At 34.1% G+C, this 25,939-nt stretch overlaps 1 protein-coding gene across 1 annotated transcript in view; it reads left to right on the top strand.

The window, feature by feature from the left end:
• LOC148944704 (uncharacterized) overlaps positions 1 to 25,939 on the top strand; it is a 224,531-nt gene that overhangs the window by 108,895 nt on the left and 89,697 nt on the right. The window contains exon 4 of the mRNA XM_089099698.1: positions 1,102 to 1,281. Coding sequence (XP_088955824.1) covers positions 1,102 to 1,281 — 180 coding nt within the window. The remainder of the gene's footprint in view (positions 1 to 1,101; positions 1,282 to 25,939) is intronic.

Raw genomic sequence — 25,939 nt, forward strand, 5'->3', positions numbered from 1 at the left:
ATCCTGAAACGAACAGAAATTAAAAGGAATATCAAATCAAACTTAAAATTAATAGAAGTGAACACAAACAGGAGTGGGGTATCATGTCCTAAGCCTTCTAAAGGCCATAGTGTCATTTCCGCTTTACTGAAAACTAAATGCGTTTTAACAATCGCTCTTTTATGATCATAAATATACTAAAGAATCAGTCTACTTTCACTGGTTCTTTTCCAGTCATCTTGATTATTATGATTACTTTGTTTTTTTTTTTTTTTTTATAAATAAAACTACTTTGTTCAAAATATATATTTTTTACAAATAAACGTTAAAAACACTCAAGCCATTTAGAGGATTTTGAGAGGGGAGTTGCCCCACTTTTATTTTTAAACCTTGATTTGCCTTGTGACTTTTATTTTTATTTTTGTTGATGCTAAGGCAAACAAAGACATTTTGCTCGTAATATAAATCGTTTTCAGTAAAGTGAAATGACGCTGTGGCCTTTAGAAGGTTTAGGGGGCTGTAGCCTGCTAAAAGCCCTGTAGGCTGGTTAAAAATCAATAAATTTGGGAGCACACAAATTAATTGTGTTTTAGATTAATATTGATGCTATTGTTTTTTCTTTCGTTACCCTACCGTCAAGTCTTCAGAAGAAATGAATACACTATTACATTAATGAATTAATGTAGTCTAGGAGATAAATTAAGTTTTCTTCTGGTATTTGCTACTTAAATTGTTAAGACTTCAGGAGGAATTAAGTTACTAATGAGTTAATGATAGAATAAAAAATAAACTACTGCACATAAGAGACAGAAATATTAATTGCAGGGAGCTTTGGGGCATTCGCCCCACTTGATTTAAAAATGCCTTTTTCGATGCATCTTCATTAAAAAATCCCCTTTTTTGCGGTATTTTCAGTGGAAAAACATAAAAATAAATGAAGTTACCCTCCCCCGATATTTAACAAATATATTTTGACCCCTATCTTCTAAATTTCCATGGATTTACGCCACTGCCAGAAGAGTATTAAGGTAGCTATTACTGTTTTGTTGTTCCAATTTTTGGAACTTCAGAAGGAAATAATGCAATAGCAAATTAAATAATTAATCAATGAAATCATTCTAGGAGAACATTGAAATATCTGCTATTGTTTTTGTTTCTCCAATTTTCAAGTCTTCAGAAGGGCAACAAGTGCAATTTGTCATTTCGGTGTCGAATATCACTGCACAAAATGGAAGTTATTGCTACCCTTCTCAATATTTGGTAGAAATGCTACGAGAAAAGGCAAGTGAAATGGAAAGGGAGGTAAGTCATTCATCGAAAATAAAACAAATCCTATATAAAGTAACAAATATTGAGCAATCACTTTTGCAGGTATAATTTTGTAGGAAAATTACGCTACAAACCGAAGAGAGAGAGATGGGAAAATTCGAGAAGAAGGAGGTTTAAGACCTTTAATACCTGTGACCTATCGTTTTTCTTTTTACTTCTTATTGTTTTTTTAGTAGCTTTAAACAACAAATAGCCCTTTTTCATAGTACTACTACTACTAGCACCTTAAAGCAGCACCAGGCCACCTGAAGACAATTCGGTGCAATAACTAGGGGAGCCAGGGAGGACATATGTCCCCTAGGGTAGCCTCTGAAGAGGAACCAAACCAAGTTTTTTTTAAACACTAAGATCTACTTATATTTTGGCAGTGATGTTTGAGGAGGGGATTAAAACCGACGAGGTCCCCGGGTACTGAAAATCCCAGCTACACTTCTATCCTCATTCTCAGTTTATTCAGTAAAACACAGTCCAGTCTAACATTGTATGCACTGTTTGCTAATATTTGCATTACCAGTGCCTTCTACTGCTTTCCGTACTATTTGTACCCTGATAAAGGGAATTCAAGGACTCTGCTTAAAATCTCAACACAACGGTGGTTAAAGGTAAATCCGGACTGACGTGAGCTAGGATATAAAATAAAGATTCTTATATCCTATCAGTGATGTTGTGTATATACTTCATTGGATGTTATATTGGAAAATCAAATATTTTTATTCACTTCAGTACTTGGCCGTATCCAGGGGGGGGGGGGGGTACCCGGTTTTTACCCCCCCCCCCCCCAAAAATTTTTTACCGAGTTGAAAATAAGTCGAAAATTAGTAAAACCTAGGTAAAAATCAGTAAAATTAGTCGAAAACTGAGTCACAAATTAGTAAACCCCCCCGCCCCGAAAAAGTCAAAAATTAGTAACCCCCCCCCCAAAAAAAATAATCCTGGATCCGCCCTTGCTACAGTAGCTTTAAGCCCCCACGAGCAGATCATTATTGAAAAAAAACCCAAAAGAATTGGAAATTTTTGAAACTTTTGAAAAACATTTTTTCAAACTGAAAAATATTGAAAAATTTGCTTTTTTTTGATTGAAAATACTTTGTCTTTGAAATCTTGGTAAAAAAAATCTTTCTGTGAAAAACCTATAAGGAGCCCTGTGTCACCATACACTTTGGAGCCCCTCTTATGGCTCAAAGGGGAACTTGCAACGGTGTCCAATAGCGTTTTTGTAAGGTTATTTGGTAGTATGTTTATGCCACTGTGCTAAAAAAATATAAAAAAAAAAAACGCTAAGGAGTATACATTTGACTCTACGGTGAAGACTTGCGATGTATTTCGGCAAACTTAAATACAACGGTGAGTTTGTGGCTGGGTTTGTGGCTCTATTGTCAATTCTCACTCAATGTGATATTTATTTAGTATTTAATATTTGTGATGGTTGATCTTTAATTATTACAATGTACTAAAAAGAGGTACATACAGATGGGAGAATACCATGTAGGCTACTACTTGCAATCATGCAATGCAGTGCAACAGGCGTATGTGACACGATTAAGCTGCCCCTGATCTATCCGTTTCCTGATATCAAGGACGCCTATTGCGCACACACATCAAAACTCTTTGGGCTCCTCTCCTGAATTCTAAAGATTTTACAATTCCCAATAACAATTTTACAGTTTTTTTATGGAGTTTTTTTTTCGTCTGTTATAAATTCCCACCCCCCCTCCCTCCCTAGTTAACTACGTCCCTGGTATAAGTTTGTATAGTGTCAATAATATAACCATTTATTTGATTCACACACTCATTTCGGATTCTTTCCTGTTAGTGTAGTAAGCACGCAAAAAAAAAACTAAAAAAGAGCGTAAATAATGGATCAAACGAATAATTCGACGAATACATAATTGAATAATTTTTCGAATATTTTCATTGATGTATATTTTCATTGGTGAATGTATCAAACCAAAAAATCTAAAAATTAGAGAAAAAGCTCGTACAAGTAAAATTTGTAGTTCTGGCGCCCTTTTTAATTAGCAAAACAGGAGTAGATTTTTTTGATTTTATTATATGTAATTGCATAAAATAGTCCATGAGACTCTATAATAGCCCCAAAAATGAGGATGATCTTCATGAGAATTACGCCGTTCATTTCAGCATTTTTGATAGACCTAAAGTGGAGGTTTCAAGATCCTATTATAAAACACACAAAAATTCCATTTGCGCGTGAAGGATGGTCACTTTATCATGTTCCTTTATCTATTATTTGTTTTTTGTTTTTTTCACCTGTATTTTCAACGCATCAGGGACTGCTGAATGTCGGGAGAGGGCTCATTTTAGCTGATTTAAAGTTTTAGTGTACTTTATAAGCACACAAAAAGTATATACCATCTTAAGCAGCCATCTTAACTAGTTTTTTAATTGCGATTTTACTAATTAATAGGAAAGCAAAATGTCTTAACCAAACATTTGACTGAAAATTTATTTAGCTATTTTCCAAAAAGATTTTTGTTTTGGTTGACCATAACGTCCAAATTCACTTACTATTGAAATTTTTGGACTCGATTATCTTTTAATAAATGTTGTTTTAGTGCTGTCTCTAATTGATCAAATTTGTAAAGCACAAAAATATCTTCCTTTGTGCTGTGGGACTACTCAAGTAACTTCATTATGACCACTTTTATTTTAAGCAATAAATTGGCAATGGTTACCACAAAAAAAAAGAAAAAAAAAAAAAAAAAAAAAGAAAAAAAAAAAAAAGACGAAACATTTACCATTGGAATAGTTGTTGGAACTTTAAAAGCAACTACTTGGTTGTGATTACTTGTTAAGTGATTACTTGTGAAAAGTGATTACTTGTAAATCAAATATCCTTACCATGAACTTGTTTAAATCTACTCCCGATTTTTTAAACTATAGTGGACCCGAAATGTTGATGAATCACGTTAAACGCATTGGCGTTACGTTATCAGACGGTCTCAAGTTAGACAGTTATTTTTCAAGAACCTCAAACAAACAAATACACCGCTGTCTATTTAAACTTTTGAATAAAATCAAGTACCCCAGAATGTCCTCCCCCCCCCCTGTATGCTAGTGATCTTTCAGGTAATTATTAAATTGTACCAATCAGGTCTGGTATTCCATCTGTCTTGAAAACTAACTAATCGATTCGAGTTTGTTTAGAAGTATTCGCACCAAATTATACACAACGTGGGTTTCCTTACTCTTGGTACTACAGTGAGTTGTTTGTAGTAGTAGTATTCTGGTTTTTAAGATTTCCAAATAATGGCCCAAAATAATTAATGTATATAATACCTAGTGCTAAATGAATAGTTTATTGTTGAACCAGGACTTATCCATATTCTTGCCAGAATGATCTTGTTTAATGGGTATATCTATTGTTATAATGTATTGTTATACCCTAGTGCCTGTGTATTGATGTCAGAAAAAAAGAGTACGGATCCATTATCAGTCTACACAATTACCTTGTCAATGCTGTTAAATGAAGATAATTCACTTATTACAAAGGCTTTGGTATCACTCATATATAGATACAAAAGTATACAAATTTTGTAACGTCTACTGCTAATACCAGTCACTCATTACAGCACCAAGCCGCCTTAGGACTAATAGATTCGAGTTTGTTTAGAAATATTCGCACCAAATTATACACAAAGTGGATTATATTCCATACTCCTTCCTCCTTGAAACCTCATGTTTTACTGTCATAAAAGGCAGAAGGCAGGACTTGACCTGTCTTAAGCCAAAGTCCGTCATTACTGCCAGCTTCACAGAGGACATTCACAAGGGTTCACGGCCTTGCTTCTTCGGCTTGGCCTCCTCAGCTGTCCCAAATTCCTCATCTGATGTTGAAGCAGCGACGAAGTTACATTGCCTGTGTAACACAGCATCTGACGAAATAAGAATAACAATTTTGGGAAAATCATCATTTTTCCTAAGATAAGTGTTTTCTTCTGTTTATTTTTTAGTTACCATTATTTCCACTTTTCTTTTATTGTGACTTATTCTTCTTCAAAGCCTTCTAAGCCTCCTCTGCTGAACGTTTCATTTATTTTTACTCCTACTTGACGCAATTTAAAGTCGAGTTTTGTGTTTCATGTCTTGATTATTGTGCTGATTTAACTAGGTTTTTTTCGTTTTTCAAAGTTGTTTTTAACATCTTCTTGTGCTTCATGTTTTAAATTTTATATTTTTGGACCTGGAACTCGAATTTGGGTTTATTAGTTTGTGATAGTATTTTTCCAATAAAGTACTATCTTGTCCCGGATCTTGCCAAAAGATATTCTAAATTCCTGTCATTCTGTGCCACAATCCACTTAATTAGGGCAAAAACGGACCACTAGCCTTGAATGTGATATGCTGATATAAATATTTAGAATAACCCTTAAATAAGGTTAAAACTTTAAGAGAATAATGAAAAATCAAGCTTTCAAATGAAACCAAAGACCGAAACGAATAAAAATTAATGTATGTAAGAGGGGGGAGGGGGGCAAAAAGAAATATAGCAAAATATGAAAGAAAACAGGTCCGAGGCCAGTGGAATTAAAACCAGTCTAAGGCCAGGTCTATAGCTAGTGGAAGAAAGAAAACAGGTCTTAGGCCAGTGGAATTCAGAGACGGACATTATACCGTGGCTCTTTCACTTGTGTTTGTCGAATACTAAAAAGAGTAAAACAAAAACAACTAAAAAAACGCCAACCTGTAAGTAAATTAAGAAGTAAAAATTTACTCTTTGCTTAAAAATTGAAATTTTCAAGACTCAAATGAAAGTGTCTTGCAGACTTGCAGTACAGCTGATGTCCTAACTGCCAAAGGATTACTTCCTGTGAGGAGCGTAGCTCCAGCATTTTTATTGGGGGGGGGGGGGGGCAAGAGGGACCCATATCCGGAGAATCAAGGGACATGGGCTATATAGCAATTTTTCCGCAAATTAATGAGGAGAGAGGGGCAAATGCCCCCATCCCCTTGCCCCCTCAAACGACGCCACTGCTTCCTATGTCATAAACATTGAAGATTTTTTATCTAAGAGAAAATATTTTCTCTAGGCAGCCTGAAAACGTTTATTTTTATTTTCATTTCTATGTGACGGATTTTCAAAGCTCCCTTATATAGCCCGTTGCAATGTGAGTAGAAGGGGCTGATCAAATACAACCTGGCTAATCACTATGTCTAGTTTGATGAGATTTAGATTTTTGTTTGATAGTGACTTAGGTTGGCAACTGTCAGAATCAATTAATTTTCAGAAATGATAAAATTAAGCACTCAAATATTTAGAGACCCAAAAATACATATATATATATATATATATATATATATATATATATATATATATATATATATATATATATATATATATATATATATATATATATATATATATATATATATATATATATATATATATATATATATATATATATATATATATATATATATATATATATATATATATATATATATATATATATATATATATATATATATATATATATATATATATATATATATATATATATATATATATATATATATATATATATATATATATATATATATATATATATATATATATATATATATATATATATATATATATATATATATATATATATATATATATATATATATATATATATATATATATATATATATATATATATATATATATATATATATATATATATATATATATATATATATATTTATATATATATATATAAATTTTTTTAACGCTAAGAAATTAATTTTTTTAACGCTAAGAAAGTTTCCAAAACCAATTTTTAAGCTCAAATCAGAAACGCAATCATATTTTCTATAGTGAAATATTCGTGTGCAATGATTTTTTGTAGTTTTTACTGTCTAAAACACAAAAATATAACCTGAATAGTAAAAAAATACAAAAAACATACAAAAACTATTACTGATAAAGAAAGTCTGATTACATGCTTGAATTTATCATGCTAAGCTACATTAAAAAAACGTTCCTAAACAATCAAGTTTCTCTTTTCTTGCTTTAATCAAACATGAAGAATTAAATTTTGAAACAATAAGCTTAATTTTACTGAGGAATTAAATCAAATTTTTCTTGATTAAAACAAATTTTTACTATTAGAGTGTAAACCTATTTAGAGCATCATACGCTGTATTGTAAAATACATTAATTTTCATCGCCCAGAGTTTGTCTCTCCTCTATCAAAAGCTAGCATCTACATTTTTTTTCAGTTTTCAGTAAAATTGAAAGAATGATCTTTTTCATTTTTGAAACGGGGAAAAAAGGTGAAAATACTTAGTTTCTTAAATAGATTATCCAAATTCGAGTTCCTTCCATTCTTGGCTTTCTAGGCTTTCCGTTCTGGCTCTCTAGAATACGTAGGTTTGTAATTGTATATTCATACTAGAATTTGGATGCATATGTAAAATCTTTTTTTTTTTTTTTTTTAGCTCCATTGAAACTAGGTCCAGCAAAAAGGCACATAGAAAATAGAAAAATAAGAAAAATAAAAAATAGCAAATCGAAAATCTTTGACCGCGCTGTTGGATTTGCCGTGTTGATAGTAGGCTCGTTTGTAGATGTCGATGTAGATTTTGTAGATTTAGATCAAGACCAATTTTTTGTAGATTCTAGGTTTGGGCAGAGGACATCAGAGTTGCTGTGCAATGTTTTGTGAGTTAAATACCACCAATTCGGCCAGCACAAGAAAATTTCAGAGAATATGTAAAAATCAAGGAAATTGTGGAATATCTGGCCACATTTTGGTTCTCGAAATGCAATATTACGTTACGGTAACTCCATTGAACAATTAAAATGAGTTTTCTTTTAATTTAAGGTACCTAAATTTTGTCGAAAACAAATTTAAAATTGCCGTTGGATTCGTCACTGGCGATATTTGGGGGTCCATCTATCGGGTCCATCCTTAACTTTTAGTAAAATTTTCGTCTAGGTGCTAGCCTTTGGCACAGGAAGCCCAATTATCTAAACGATAATTATTTTTCCTAAATTTAACTATCATCAATTTAATTAGCACAAGAAAATTTTAAGAAATTTATACCCACAATTAGGCGTGTTAGAAAAAAACCTTAATTACAGTTTGAATTGAAAGGGCAACACTGCATTAGAAAAACTCTCCGGAGCAATTAAGATTTTTTTTCTCTTTTATTTAAGAGCACCCAAATTTAAAAAAATAACAATAAAAATGTTATAACAGTGTCACTCTTAGTGATAGAAAATCTTTGTGCTCTAAAAATTACTGATAATTTTCAACGAAAGACAATACTGGCTTTATGAATTATGCTAAATATTATAGCAAAATAACGCAATTTTAGTTTTGCTACCAGCTTTCTTGTGATGTTTTGAGAAATCTGTTAATGTTTAATATAAGCTCTACGAAACTGATAAACTGCTTTGATTTATTAATTTTTGAAAAGTTTAATATAAAGTTTGTGCTATATTAGTACTGAACTTTATAAATATAAAAGTATTCGTTGTGAATTTGACGATTTTGCCAACTTCTTATAAATTTACAATACCATTTGTTGTAGATTTGCTGATTTTGCTTAAAATCTGCACTAGTTTTTCAAAGTAGTTGTTCGTAAGTTTTCTAATTGCACCAAACTTCATCTAGTTTACATATTAATTGGTTGCAAATTGCAAATTTACTAAAGTTTACTTTACTTTTTTTTACCTAAATAATTGAACTAGCGAAGTCAATTTAGTAGCCTTGTTTTGTGTATCAGCTAAATCTGGGTAAATCTATTCTATTAAGTCCGTAGTAAGATTCAAACTTTTATAATTTTATAAGAAATTTGATTGTACCGTGATACTATTTATTGTTTCAAAATTACTAAAAGTTAAGCTAAGTTAAAGAATTAGGTTATGTTTGAATTAACCTTAAAAGTTGTGCTAAAAGCAAAATAAAAAAAAGATGTGTTTCCTTTTGTTATATAATCACAGTTAAATTTTTTGTTGTAGGATTTCTATGCTCTGGTTGAATTATCATTAGCTATATTTCTTTTTATTTCTTCCCAACCCTTTCCTCCCTGTTGCATCTTCCTGCAAGCTTTCTTTCATTTTGACAGTTCAGATATGTTTTTGCCCTTATGCTGATATTCTTTGCCCTTATCCTTTTTTTTCAGGTTTGAGCATCAAAAATTCTATATTTGACATCATTATAATCGAAACAGGAAATTTTTTGCAACGTTTCTAAACACTGAATTGAGCATAATGGTTATTATAAAACGCCAAACAAAGACGCAACTTCAGCATTTTCGCGGTTTTAGTACTTTTTTGGTACTTTTAATTATACAAAACACACCCAAAAAGTGAAGTTAGGTTAATGCTAATGAAATTTAAACTTCTTATAACTTTTAGTTTATATAATAAAATTATTTGAGCTATAAATTTTCAAATTAGGGGGGGGAGGGGTAAAGTATTTGGACAGCACCCCTAGCCTAACTTAACGTAACGCAATCTACCTCCCACTTCCTAGTGTGCAAATATATAGCCCAAATTTTACAAGTACAACACATTCGGTCACCCGTCATTCGTATTTATGGCAATGAAACCGGTTTTCTGAGATCGAACCTAAGCGTAATTCTTGAGTGTTTCGTTTAATTAACAAGTGTCGTACCCTTTTTTTCAGTATAATGTTTCCTTTCTTGCGCAAGGGACACCCACGTTTATAAGCTTAGATTCATCAGTGAAGCTCAAATTAGAGATAAATGTTGGCGGCGGAAAGTAAGGGCCCTAAAATATAAAATTGGTTCAAATTCTTCACAGGTACATCTTCGTTATAAAATTCTTAACAAAAGCATTTTACAAAAAAGATAAGTTGCCCTTGGTCAAAAATCTAAATCTGTATTAGCAAAGAACCGAAATTTGTATGATTGGATTGAACTCAAGGTACCGTGACTCAACAAGAACATTGGATAACTTCTACAAAAAAGAGTGTAAATAAATAATCTGTGTCATAAGGAAGTTTCAATACTTTTTTTTAGCTGCAATTTTTGCATATAATCTTGGTCAACATAATGGGCCATTAAACTTTTGCAATCCGTTAAAAATTGCTCTGCGTGGTTGAAAAATGCCAGATAGCCATTACAAAAAAACAGGACAAACATATTTCACTGTTGAGACTACTTAATAATAATAAATTGTCTTTGTTTCCTTTTTGCGAGAAATCACAGGAAAACCACAAATTGCAAGAGTTATTAATAGTTTGTTTTTGGCGCGTGCTATTTCCTAGCATTATGTCTAATGTTTAAAATTTTAATCAAAATCTGATTTGACTCCTCTTAAGTCTTAGTGATTGTGCTTAATTTGAAACTTAATTTGTGCTTAATAAATTATCGTTTAAATTATTATAATTAAGCAAATTATTATAATAATTATAATAATTTGCAAAATATTATTTAAATTATTATAATTAATAAATTATTATAATTAAGCACAATAATTTGGGCTTAATAAATGTGCTTAATAAATTTGTGCTTTCCTAGAAATGTCACGTGCTTCCGAACATTATTTCCGCACAGCTAATTCTCGAAAACGTAGGGGGTTGGGATTTTTTGTATCTTTAAAAAAATATATTTCAAAATCTGGGGGATAGTGGGGTTGGTTTTGGGTTTTTCGATTTTTAATAATAGAAATACAAGAAAAAAGGGTAGGGGTTGTTATTTTTTTTTTTTTATGAAGATAATATGTACAAGTATTATAAAATGTATTCTTAATTGTTCACAGGCACTAAGTTGAAACGAGTAACGTATGGCAAAATATATGGGAAAATTATAATTTATGCCATAAATTTGCATATTAGGAAGGGGAATTGGGGTTGGAGTGAAGCACCTTTAGGAATGATATAGGTAAGTATTTTAGAATTTTTAAGATTACTTATATCATTCCTAATAGCGCTTCACTTTATTCTACCCCTCACCCCCTCTAAGTTGCAGATATGTAGCCCAAATTATATATTTCCCATGCATTTTCCGATACATCACACTTCCGTTTCAACTTATTACCCGTAAACTGAAGCAACTTAATCTATGAGTAAATAGTGGTGTATTATAACGGAAAAGATCAAAATATTGCTAAGAATTCTAGGGGGTTGGGAAATTTTGGGTTTTTTAATTATTTCTTATGAAAATAAAAGAAGAAAGTATTTTCCAAAATCTAGGGGTGCACTTTTTTTCTTTTTTCTTTTTTACCAAAAATACAGAAGACAGATTTTTAAAATCTTGATAACAATTACTCTGCCTTCTGCCCCTTGCTTTGTCTTTGCCCCTTCAATTGAAACCCTTTGTCCGTGCATGTTTTTAATCTTAGTCAGTGCTTAATTCAGCTTAGTGCTTAATTCAGCTAGCATTAGCGCGTGCTATTTCCTAACATTTCATTTACAGTTTAAAATTGTAATCAAAACCTGATTTGATTGTTCTTATTCAGCTTAATCTCTACATGTTTACTTGAATAAGATATGTAACGAAAGTTGGCAAAAAAGCGAGTTTCAACTTTTAATGCCAAAATTCCGAAGTATTCTTTGAGGAGTAAATTAATAAACGGGTTAGCAACATTCATCTGATTCGTATAATTACTTATGTACGAATTATAATGTAATAAAACAGTTTTTTTCCTTTTATTAGCTTTCATTGACTCTAGATGAATTTTAAGTTTTAAACACCTTGTTTCAAGGGTGTGGTTGCATTGATAATTAGCTGAGGCAATTAGGAGGGGGGATGGGACATACCCTTAGACTGTTGTCTACTCTTAGATTAGTAAAAATTTTCCCCTGGAATTTTCACTGAAAAGTACCCTTTTTGGTTTTTTTATTGAAAAAGATCGGAAAAAAAAATATAATCGCTCATGGATTTTGAAAAATACGTTTTGAAAAAACCCGAACGTTTTTATGAAGTGATACCTTGTTATTACTCGTTTTAATATATCGATATTTATGATATTTCATTTCTATGTCAAGCCTTTTTTTGGTTCTATTGCAACTGAACCCTTGTGTATCTAAACCCCGTGCAGCTGAACCCATTTAACTGAACCTTCGTGTATCTGGCCCCAGGTAGAACTGAAACCCCCGTTTAACAGAAAACCCGTGTAATTCGACCCCTGTGCAACTCAACCCTCACGCAACTGAACCCTCGGACAACTGAACCCCCTGTGCAACTCATACCCATTCAACTGAACTCTCATGCAACTAAACTCTTGTGCAGCTGAATCTTCGTATAAAGAAAAATTGCCGTTAATACTGGTTCAGGAATGATATCTATTATTTAAATTGTTTCCTTAATTGTAGAAGTTTATTGCGAAAACAAATTTACGCGAAATTTTCAGAAAGAGGTGGGAACGCAGATAAGTCTCCCTTTTTCTGTTTTATTTCTCCAGTACTAAGATGGCACTTGAAGATCGTAGAGAGCTGTTTAAGCTATTTTGAAAGCTAATATTTCCATTCATTTGCTTTTTACAGTTTTGTCATGACAACACCATCATAAAATGTCTTATTGTACCAAAATGCGATGTTGGTGTTATTTCCTGAGTGTAAAAGGCTTGAAATCACAAAAGATCTGCCATTGAAATCTCCATAATTGAAAACTTTTAAACTCATATTTAAAACCCCCTTCTTGAAAATACTTCTTCCCAGTCGCCTTCAAAGTGAAAAAACTTTTATTCAAATACAAATCTGATTCGTTAACGATAAGCGCTATTATTTTCCTTCAAACACAAAAATTAACTACGAAATAAATTCCTGGGGATTATGAAGAAGACTCGTCCTGGTATCAATATACCCGGACGTGTCTTCTTTTTTTCATCACTCGAGGGTGACTGGAACATCGCAGGGGCACTGAAACGGGTAACCATCCGAGGTTCTCACAATTAGTGTTTTATTTTCCCTGCAATAATGGTAGATGGTAGTAAGGTTACCTAAGCTATGGAAGTCAGGTCTTGATTTTGTTTAAACAATAATTTCGACGGAACCGTGCCAGTCATTATCAGGTTCAAATTTGAACCTGATGTGAGTTGAATTTGAACCTGATGATGACTGACACAAGTCCCTTTGAAATTATTGTTAACCTGGCATCAATTTCCCCATCCCATAAAGGTGGGTGTCATTTCCTTGTTGGTCTTTGTATGGAATAAATAAAAAAACAAGTTTTTTAAACTGAAAGTAAGGGGCGACATTAAAACTTAGAACGAACAGAAATTATTCCGTATATGAAAGGGGCTGTCCCCTCCTCAACGCCTCGCTCTATACGCTAAAGTTTTTTATTGTTTCAAAAAATAAAGTTGTGAGACAGAGTCAAACTTTAGCGTAAAGAGCGAGGCGTTGAGGAGGGGACAGCCCCTTTCATATACGGAAACATTTCTGTTCGTTTTAAGTTTTAATGTCACCCCTTACTTTCAGTTTAAAAAACTTGTTTTTTTTTATTTAATTTCTGATCGTTTTTTAGTTAATGCAGCTTTTATTTTTGCTCGCCGTCATTGAATAAGTAAACAAGATTTGCATAAAAATTTTACTTTTCTTTTGCTAAATGGCTGTCTCTAAATTTGGTTCTGACGTAATTTACAAATTAACTCACGTAACGAACTTCTATATTCGTATATTTTTCTTCTGGAAAAAAATACAAAGTTGCAGATTTTTGCAGATATGAGCTTGAAACCTATGTTATAGGGTTTTCTGATACGCTGAATCTGACAGTGATTTTCATTAAAATTTTTTCACTTTTAGGGGATGTTTCCCCCTCTTTAAAAAATCAGGTAAGTTTTCTCATGCTCGTAGCCTTTGATGAGTAATACTAAACTTAAAAAAATTTATATATTTAGAATCAGCATTATAAGCACATTGTTTTGATACATTTATTGACATCAAAGTTCCGTTTTTAAAGTTTCGCTTACTATTGAGCCGCATCGCTTGTTTTTTTTTTATTTGTTTTTTTTTTTACGTAGTTGTTATTATGTATATTATGCGGTTATCCCATTAGTAAATAACACGCTCTTTAAGTTAAAAGTTAAAAAAAAAATGAATTCACACACCCCTGAATCACAAAGGCAGTTTAATTAGAATATATAGCTCTTTTGAAAGCACTACAAAAGACACTGTAGCGTAAAGATCGAAGTAATGACTAGTGGGAAAGCCCCCTCATATACGTAATAATTTCTGTTCATTTTAAGTTCTAATGTTGCTTCTTACTTTCAGTTGAAAAAACTTGTTTTTTTAAATTTAATTTCTGATCGTATTTTAAATAATGCTTGGAATTCTGGCGCGCCCTTCATAGAAATGTCCCTTACCCCAAAGAAACATCCTCCACGGAAAGAGTCTCCCGAATAACTCCCTCCTCCAGCCCCCCAACCCCCCCCCCCACCCAAAAAAAATTCTTCCTGAAAATGTCTGTATACTCCCCAATAACCAATACAATATGCAAGCAATGGACAAAGTTCACAACTTGCAGCCCTTCCCCTGGGAACTATGAGGGATTAAGTCATCGTAAAAGACATATTTATTAGATTTTCGACTATGCTGAATAAAATGGCTATCTCAAAATTTTAATTGGGTGACTTTGAGAAAAAATGAGCGTGGGAGGGGGCCTAGTTGCCCTCCATTTTTTGGTCACTTAAAAAGGGCACTAGAACTTTTAATTTCCGTTACAATGAGCCCTCTTACGATATTTTACCACCACTGGGTCAATACGATTACCCCTGGGAAAAAAAGAACAAAAAAAAAACAAACAAATAAACACGCACCCGTGATCTTTCTTCTGGCAAAAAATGCAAAATTCCACATTTTTGTAGATAGGAGCTTGAAACCTCTACAGTAGGGTTCTCTGATACGCTGAATATGATGGTGTGCAGTTCATTAAGGCTCTACAGTTTTTAGGGGGTCTTTGTCCCTTTTTTCGAAAATCAGCCAAATTTTCTCAGGCACTTAACTTTTAATGGGTACGATTAAACTAGATGAAACTTATATACTTGAAATCAAAATTAAAATCTGATTCTTTTGATGTATCTATTGGTACCAAAATTCCGGTTTTTAGAGTTTTGGTTACCATTGAGCCGGGTCGCTCCTTACTAACAGTTCGTTACCACGAACTGTTTGATGACCCAAACAAAATGCTTTTACGTAACCTCGAAAGTCAAACTGAAAGAGCCTAGGGAACCGAGTGTAAAATCAGGATATTCACTTTCCCCTTGGCAAATCCTTACCCAAGAAGCACTAATTAAAAAGCTTATAGTTTGCAATAAAACCAAAAAACACTTTATCGGGCCATGATTTAGCAACAGACCCATTGCTGAAATTATCTTTCAATTTGGAAAGTTCTGGAGTTACACAAATGGGTCATATAAGATAGAGACTACGAACGAAGTGAGAAGCAAATTTTGAGCTTCTAATCAGCTCTAGTTCATGCTTATTCTTACGCCTTGGTTCGAGTTAAACGGGGTTGATTGACGGGGTTCATTTAAACGAGGGTTCAATTGAATGGCGTTGAGTTGCCCGAGGGTTAAATTAAATAGGGTTGAGTTGCACGTGGATTGGATCGCGTGGGGGTTTAGTTACGCGAAGGTTCAGTTTTACGAGGGTTCAGTTGCACGATGGTTCAATTAAATGGGGCTGAGTTGCACGCGGATTCAATCGCACGGGGGTTTAGTTACACGAGGGTTAAGTTTTACGTGGGTTCAGTTGCACGATGGTTCAGTTAAATGGGGCTGAGTTGCACGTGATTGAGTTGCACGGGGTCCAGTTAAATGGCGGTTCAGTTGCCCGAAGGTTCAGTGGTAAGCAATTCAAAAACTGCTAAGAAATTCTATTTTCTAAGCGTGGAAGCTTTAGGTTAAAGTCTAATGAAACATTGTTAAACATTCATACCAGCATGAATTTAGGTATGCTAAAACTACAAACTCTGCTGCGTAAATTCAAAAACCGATATTTTCAGAGTTACCAAATGAGGGGTAGAAGGGGAATTTGCCTCTGTATTTAGGGCCTTATACGTTACATTTAGAACAATTCGTACAAATTCTACATTTTTGTATGGAGTTGTGAGTCTTCCTGCGTGGGGCTTCCAACATATGATTATCTAGGATTTTAAAGTTTGGAAAAAAAAAGTTAATAGGAAAATGTCGTTTTTTTCTGAATGCTGTAGAATTTTGTTCTATCATGCATTTTATTGTTTGAAGGGCTAGGAGACTAAAATACCCTCTGACATAATCTTTGAATTCCCTTATGCCGTTAGCATAAGTAGACAATAGGGCCCTTTTTTACTATCAAGTATTCTTCAATCAGGTAAGTAAAAGTAATAATTGTAGTATATGTGGGAGTTTTTATCTCGTATCCATAATGTGCCCAATTTTTATAAAATAACTCCTATGTCTGAGATGATCTGTCGGGTCGTCTGAATTCAGCCCCAATCAATTTTTGGTTACGTCAACAAATACAACTCAAAAAGATGATTTAAATTCGCTTTTGAATTCATTTTCAAGGGGGTAGCCTGAAACCCCCCTCTGCCTTCTGCCATGGTACCAATGAGTATCACCAACAACTCCTAACATAACCTATACAACTCCATTTTATATTTTATGAATAATATTATATTTGATTCTTTTGTAAGAGGCGTAACAAAATTATTTCACTAAAAACAATTATGCCAAATGTAAGTAAAGGGGAGCAGCACACAGTCCCCGAAGGTTTTACCTTACAAGAGACTTAAAAGTAACTTAGAAGAGTGGATACTGGCCTCACTGTCTACAAAAAACTATCCACGCCATCTAAAGTTTGGCGATACTTGGCATTTTTTAAGCTTTGTATTTCTTTTTCTTTGTCAGGAACTGAGATCAAACGCTTATTAGTACCTTAATTTTACTAATTATACTAATTAAATTAATTATTCTTATCATTAGACTGAAAAAATCAGTGTCGTCAAACGCTAAATGACTTTGATATTTTTTTTTTTGTCAACACTAGTGCCAGTTCCCACTTTTATAAGTTGTTTATACTCTTTGAACTATCCCTTTAAGAAAAAAACATTTTTTCTTTCTCTTATGACGCGATATTGCATGTTGAAACAACTAAATCGCTGCTTGTTCAAGGGCACAAGTAACAGATTTTAGTTTGCAAAAGCATCTAACTTTCACCAATTAAATATTGTGCATTGCATTCCATTTCTACACCAAATTGGTACAGTAAACAATAATTGCTGCAACATTCGCTCTTTGTCAACGTTTCAACATGTTCAAAGTATTGTCATTGTTAATCTGCATTTATATCTCCTCTAAGCTGTAATTTTCTTGTCAGCGTTTGATAGACACTGGTAGACATAAGATAACACACCTAGTGGTGGGCTCCGCTTTACAACAACTATCGTCAGTAGTAAATTTTCAATTCGAATCTTATATTGATCTCCGGCACGTACACAATAATTTAAAATGGGGGGGGGGGTAGGAACCTTAATTGAAAATGAAAAAAACTTGTGATTTCAGTGGAAGACACAGGCCTCAAGACCCACTCTGAACGTGCCTGACTCATAGGTTATACGCCAATCCTCTAAGCACATGGATACAGGTCTATTTTTGAGGGGGCTTCTGAGATCTTGGGGGAAGTGTTATATGGGCACCCCTAAGCTGACTTCAAGGGGGGAGGGCAAACCTCGTCTAATTGGCACTTTTAACGTTATATAATAGAAGTCTCAGAAAAAAAATATAAAAATAAGGCAGCATCATTCAGCCAGGGGGCGGGCACCCCCCCCCCCTATGGGTGCCCATGGAGTGTTATTCAACTTCAAAAGAAAATTCAGATGAATTGATGGCTAGTACAAAAAATTATGGGAAGCTCTTGAAAATATCAAGATGCTTCCGATGATTGTAGAATATTGGCAAATTGATCCTCTCCCCCATCCAATGCAGACCTATGAAAATTACAAACATTTGAAGAGTCTGGATTTAAGAATGCACTGTTTGAGGTAATTGGCACTGCTCCTGACGTTTATTGACTCTCATCCCCTCAACTTGCGGGCAACTATGTAAAACTGAGCATAAATAAATGAAATTTGAAATGAATCAACACAGTTTAAAGAAGGATAAAATAAGTGTCTAGTAGGTATTATTTTCTTATAAATTGGGAGTATATATAAAAAACTTTTGTTTGGAAGCTTTTTAAACCTTATTGGGCCAATATTGCTTTTTAGGGCACAAACTAGTCCAAAACGGCACCGTTTTTGCGCACAATCAGGAATTAGCTAATTTTGCAGTGCCTCTGATATATATCAGTTTTACAATGATTCTGGACATAAGGCCTTTTTGCTCTGTGTCATCTAAACTCCTCAGCTTGGAGTTAACTCCTTCTGAACAGTGTGAGCCCGTGGCTTGAATTCACTGAGATTAAGAATCCTTGCATTATTCAAATTTAAGAAGAATCAAAGAGAAATAAAGAACAGAGGTGGTTGTAGCCTCTCTTACAACCAGGGCAAAATTTTTGGTTAGTGCCCCTGCCCTGTCTCCCACAAAATCTTCAGGGCCAAGTTTCAACAAAATTTTCATTTAATAGCAAAATCTTTTCAATTTATGAATTTTTTTTTACTATTTTTAATTTATTTTCAAAATTATTTAAGTATTTAATTATCATTAATTATTTCATTTATTATCATTTAATTGTCATTATTTATTTTTTTGTTTTAATTTGCTTTTATTTTATTAATTAAATAATAAGGTATTAATTATTTTCATTCATTAACTTTGTCCTTTGCTTTATTTGGATAAAAAAAAATAATTATAACCATATGATTAATTATTTGAAATTTTCCGCCCCTAAAATTTCTGCGCCCAGGACAAGTACCCCCTCTGTCCCCCTAAAACCGTCTCTTATGAAGAAGCAATAAGAAAAGAACAAATGAGAACAATTTTATAAAGCAACTGCTACACCTTGACACAACACAGACAAACGCATTAGCAAACAGAATCGCAGACAAAAAATTAAGAAAAAGAGAGTCTTAAACGAGTGAGAATCAACCAAAATCAAGACAAAAAATTAAGAAAAAGAGAGTCTTAAACGAGTGAGAATCAACCAAAATTATTGACGATAATCTTTAGTTTTGAGGCTGGTAATTCCATATTCTTTCCATTTCCGTTACTGATCTTTGTTGCAAGGCATCTTTCCTGTAATCTTGTCAATTAAAAAAAAAACAAAAAAAAAACAACAATAATCTTATCTAAGATTAATCAAAAAATCTTTTTGCACAAAACAAATTTTTTTAAAAAAGTAAAGAACTCCATTAAACCAAAAATGAACAAAAAAAAAAAAGAATCAAATAATCTACCAAGCATACAACTACCGCAAATCAGTATCAATAAATAAATGAAACCCAAAACAAACAGAAACTAAAATAAGTCAAACTCAAAACGAGCAGAACTTAATCTGAGTAGGGTTCTAAACCCTATGCTTTCTAAAACCAAGAAAATAATGTGTACTTTACTGAAAAAATTCAAATGAATTTACTGAAAAAAATGTGCATTGTCAGTTTAATATACATGTGCTGATATTTATTCCTTAAAATCTTAATTAATTTTTGATTTCTTAAAGTTATATAAGTAAAAACATTCAAAATTATTTCTTTTCAGTAAAGTAAAAATTATATTCCAGCTTTAAGAAAGCATAGATATTATATTCTGGCCTTTAGAAAGTTCTTTACTTTTTTTTGAAAAACTTATTTTGTCCAAATTTTTTTTTTTGATTAATTTCTGTTCGCTTTCTATTGACAAAGTCTTTTTCAGGGAGAAAGACTGAGCATCTTCTAAAATTAAACAAACATCCCTTCCATAAAAACCTTAAATAACCCCTGGGCATAACTTACAACCCTTGACCCTAATCTCTGGGGTTTTTTTTAACTCCAAAAGCCTTGTTATATTATATTTAGACTATTTTGAATAGAATGGCTATCTCAAAATTTCTATTAGACGCATATCAGGACAATACAACGTGTGTGTAGAGGGGAGAGTGTAGCTGCCCTCTGATCACTTTGACTCTTAAAAAGAGCACTAGAGCGTCTGATTACCAATTTAATGAGCCCCCTTCAAATTTTATATGACACCACTTTCTATAAAAACCCTATATGTCCCCAGGGCATAACTTACAACCCTTGCCCTGAGGACTGGGGGATTTTTTATCCTCAAAGACACGATTTCCAGACCTTTCTGATACGCTGAACAAAATCGCTATATCAAAATTTTGATTGGAAGTGCGCGGAAATGATAGGTGTGGAGGGAGACATTATCCCTCTGATCACTTTTGGCTAATAAAAAAGGAACTCGTCCTCTCAATTTCAAAACGAATGAACCCTTTTTGAAGCTTCTACGACAAAACTTTCTATAAAAACGTTATATGCCCCTAGGGCATAACTTACGACCCTTTTCCTGAGGGCTATGGGGAGAGGGTTGTCATCCTCAAAGACGTAATTTCCAGACTTTTCAACTACGTTGAACAAAATGGCCATATCAAAATATTGATCGGAAGTGTTTGGGGAAATGATGGGCACGAAGGGGGGGGGGGATTCTCTCTCCGATTACTTTCGACTATTAAAAAGGCCAAGAGCCCTCTCAGTTTCCAATCGAAAGAGCCCTTTTTGAAGTTTTTACGAACACACATTCTATAAAAACCTTATATACCCCCAGGGTATAACTTACAACCTTAGCCCGAAGGGCTGTGGAGGAGGGGGTTGTCATACTCAAACACATAATTTCTGGACCCTTCAACTACGTTCAACAAAATGGCTACATCAGAATTTTGATCGGAAGTGTGTGGGGAAATGATGGGCAGGGGAGATTCACCCTACAATCACTTTTGACTATTAATAAGGGCACTAGCCCTCTCAATTCCCAATTTAATGAGTTCTTTTTGAAGTTTCTACTACAACGCTGGCAAAGACCTAATTTTCAGAACTTTCAACTACACTGAATAAAATGCCTAGCTCAAAATTTTGATTGAATGTGTTTCGGGAAGTGGTGGGCGTGAGAGGGGCGTTAGTTGACCTCCAATCACTTTCGACTATTAAATAGGGCACTATCCCGTTCAATTTCCAATCAAATGAGCCCGTCTTGAAGTTTCTACGACAACGCTTTCTGTAAAACCTTATAAGCCCCCAGGGCATAACTTACAACCCTTGCGCTGAGGGCTGTGTGGGGAGTGTCATCCTCAAAGACATAATTTCCGGACTTATCAACTACGTTGAACAAAATGGCTATCTCAAAATTTTTTGGGATGTTTTTGGGGAAATGGTGGGCGTGGAAGGGGTGTTAGTTCTCCTCCCATCCCTTTTGAATATTAAAAAGGACACTAGCCCTTCGAAGTTTCGAAGTTTTTGAAGTTTCTATTGCAATGATCTCTATAAAAACCTTATATGCCCCTAGGGCATAACTTACAACCCTTGCCCGGAGGGGTTTGGGGGGGGTTCATTCTCAAAGACATAATATCCAGAACTTTTAACTACGTTGGAAAAAATGACTATCTCAAAATTTGGATTGGATGTCTTTGGGGAAATGGCGGGCGTGAGAGGTCTTTCAGAGTGGGCGTGGGCGTGAGAAAGTTTCCAGGACTTTCTTTAAGTCATTTAACACTCTGCACAAGTGCCTTTTACTTGCGTTTCTTTGGCGTTACAACTCTTTTTCTTTGTCGTGCAGGAAGACTCCTATTTTTCTTTTAAAATTCAACCAAAAATGCACTAGGTGACTCGATTCTTGGTAACTGGCCAGAAGCCTTCTTACTTCTTTTTTTATTTTTTCTTTATCATTTTCCTGGAGGACGCTAATATCCATTCACCAGAAAGGTCGCTTCATGGGTATCGAAATATATTCCATATCCTCTAGCTTTCTATCTACCAGTAGTGCACAGTGGTTGGAGAAAGGCACGGCGATATTTTCTATATTTTTTATTTTTTCCATACCATCTTTTCAACAATACATCCTGTCGATCCTCGTGCTGCCCCTTATTTCTATTCTCGTGAAACCCCTCTCCATTCCCATTTATAGCCATACATCTACCAGTTTCCATGTTTCAACCACTTCTTTTAATTCGGTGCTAATCTTCCTTTTAGTATTTTTCCGGCTCGAACTCAAAACGTCTTTTTCTTCTAAAACACAGTTAAAGTAGCCCAATAGCAATAACGGGCCAGTTCGAGGAAGAGTGTTTTGTATTACCAACTGTCTTGCTTTATTTTGCTCTTGCTTTATTTGTGCCCGAAGGCAAATGCACATTTACAAAAACCACTGCTTTCCAGCAAATGCTGCTCACTTTACCATCCCCTTGAAAACGCAGTGTTCCTCTAATATCCTTAAATCTTTCGTTCACTATGTATGCTGTGTCAGGTCGGAGTCCTCAAGCAATGTAGTGGAATCCCTGTATTTCAATATTTCTTATCTTTACTGTATCTGATTCTTGGAGACACAGTATGCCAATTCTTTGCTTTACAATAAAATCTAAAACTAAACTCTGTCGTTTTTCCTGTTTTATCCCGTTAACGTTCAGCGTCGCAAATCTCATCTATATTTGTCCGGGTTTCTTCTGCCTCTTTGGCAGCGCACTTCTTTCAGTCTTTTTTCGCTCGTTTTTTCACTTGTTGTTGACGATAAAGATATGCTACATAACGTTCGTTTTGGGGATTTGGTTAATTTTGCCTTTGGCCCCTTAACTCCTCTCAGACTACTCAGGGGGGTGATGCCCCTTACCTCTTTTACCCTTGCTTCAACTCTTTTCGAATTTTCTCCTTTAGGCTCAGTCATTTCCTTTTCATTCACAATAGCTACTTTTTCCAAGTTCTTTTTCCGTGTCGTTAGGTTAAATCCGTGTCGGAAAAACCGGTGTATCTTTTTAGTTTTCTTTACAATTCATATTAGTAAGAGAATTGAATTCAAAGAGAATAGTTTTTATTTGCAAGGATATTAGTAGAGGAAAAAAATGAGTGGTGCATTTACACTATTGGAGATTAATGATGGAGCTAACAACAGTGATGTAATTACTTCTTTAGTTTACGAGATTTGCGAATTTTTTGCGAAGAGGTATTAGCGTAAAGGTATTGCGATGGTTAAGAATGCCTCACGGGATAATTAAAGAATGGGGTGCTTACATCAGATACTTAATAGATTTGACGCTTACAAGAGACATTGCTAGACGGTATTCAATAGCTTAATTGAAAAGTAACGATAGAATGACATTGTGACTTGACCTAGCTTTACCTCGCCGATGTGGTCTGTATAAAACATAAGTAAAGTTTGAAAAGTAGAGTCACAGTAAACAGAAATGGCTGACGTGTATTGAGGGGGATGAGTGGCATGGGGGGGTGAGTTGCACGAGGGTTCAGTTAAAGGGGGTACAGTTACACGGGGGTTTCGGTTATACAGGGGTTCAGTTACAAGGGGGGGGGGGGGTTCAGTTGCACGGGGGTTTAGTTAAATGAGGATTGAGTTCCACAAGAGTAATAGTTTTCTTTAAAATTCATGTTAGTAAGAGAATTTAATTAAAAGAGAATAGTTTTTATTTGCAAGGATATTAGTAGAGGAAAAAAATGAGTGGTGCATTTACATTATTGGAGATTAATGATGAAGCTAACAACAGTGATGTAATTACTTCTTTAGTTTACGAGATTTATGAATTTTTTGCGAAGAGGTATTAGCGTAAAGGTATTGCGATGGTTAAGAATGCCTCACGGGTAATTAAAGAATGGGGTGCTTACATCAGATACTTAATAGATTTGACGCTTACAAGAGACATTGCTAGAAGGTATTCAATAGATTAATTGAAAAGTAACGATAGAATGATATTGTGACTTGACCTATCTTTACCTCGCAGATGTGGTCTGTATAATACATAAGTAACGTTTGACAAGTATTTTCAATTTAAAAAGAAATGGCTGTAGTGTTTTGAGGGGGAGGAGTGGCATGGGGGGGTTGAGTTGCACGAGGGTTCAGTTAAAGGGGCTACAGTTACACGGGGGTTTCGGTTATACAGGGGTTCAGTTACAAGGGGGGTTCAGTTGCACGGGGGTTGAGTTAAATGAGGATTGAGGTCCACAAGAGTAATAGTTTTCTTTACAATTCATTTTAGTAAGAGAATTGAATTCAAAGAGAATAGTTTTTATTTGCAAGGATATTAGTAGAGGAAAAAAATCAGTGGTGCATTTACCTTATTGGAGATTAATGATGGAGCTAACAACAGTGATGTAATTACTTCTTTAGTTTACGATATTTGCTAAATTTTTTTGCGAAGAGGTATTAGCGTAAAGGTATTGCAATGGCTAAGAATGCCTCACGGGTAATTAGCGTCTTTATTTGTTTTTTCTTTAAGGGGTGACTGTATAGACCCAGATGTCCTAGAATATGGAGAGAGGCCTCATTCAAATAGAAATTAAAAGCTCTAGTGTCCTTTTTAAGTGACCTGAGGATTTGGACGGCAACTAAGCCCCCTCCTAAGATCATTTTTTCCCAAAGTCACCTGATTAAAAGTTTGAAATTGCCATATTTATTAAAAAAAATCTAATAACTATGTCTTTGAGGATGATTTAATCCCTCACATGCCCGGGGGGAGGAGGACTGCAAGTTATGAGCTTTGCCCTTTGTTTGCATATAGCATTGGTTTTTGGGAAGTATACAGACGTTTTCAGTTTTTTTTGTGGTCGATGGAGGGTTGGGGGGAGGGAGTTACGTGGTAGGATCTCTCCATGGAGGAATTTTTCATGGGGAAAGAGAAATTGTCTATGTAGGTGGTGTCAGATTTCCCAGCACTATTTAAAAACGATAAGAAACTAGATTTTAAACTATAATTTAAACTAGAAACTAGTTTCAATAAATAAAACTTTCAGTTGAAAGTTTTTCAACTGAAAGTAAGTAGCAACTTTAAAACTTAAAAAGAACAGACATTATTTCGAATATGAGGGGGTTCGCCCCTTCGTCAATACCTCACTCTTTAGGCTAAAGTTTGTTTATTGCTTTCAAAAGAGCTTTTTATTCTAATTACGCGACCTTTTTGATTCAGGGGTCATTTTTAAAGAATTGGAACAAAATTTGAACTTAGCGTGAACGGCGAGGTGTTGAGGAGGAGGGAACCCCCCTCATATACTTAATAATTTTTGTTCATTTTAAGTTTTAGTGTTTCTCATTACTTTCAGTTGAAAATTTTTTTTGAATATTTCTAATGCACTAAAACATAGAGCGCTACAAACATCAGAATCAACTTTAGAGGGACAATTTATCTTTAAAAGAGGGGTTATTATTTCCTTACTAAATTTTTCTTCTTCTTTTTTTTTTTAAGGAGGAAGTGGATTCATGCAATTACTCTCCCCCTGAAAAGCGACCGAGATGGAACGATACCACATCGATGCAAGCTACCAAAATACACGGTGAAAATATACCTTTACACATTGACAACGATTCAAGTGAAACAAGAAAACAGTTAAGGACACTTGTAAAAACACAGAAAAAGGACAAACATAGCTTTCTGTATAATGGTAGAGATGTGAGACGCTTTAGTCTATTAAATCACGCAATGAAATACCCTGTGATATCGTTATACCCCGTGATATCGTTATGCTAAGCATTCCAAAACATAAAAATGCTTCAACGACCAAAGATATTTTTTTTTTTTTTAATTTTTCTGTACAGTGTGGT

Source organism: Artemia sp. Qi Xiang Cuo, chromosome 14, assembly GCF_049724085.1.
Source record: "Artemia sp. Qi Xiang Cuo chromosome 14, ASM4972408v1, whole genome shotgun sequence".
Taxonomy (NCBI): Eukaryota; Metazoa; Arthropoda; class Branchiopoda; order Anostraca; family Artemiidae; genus Artemia; species Artemia sp. Qi Xiang Cuo.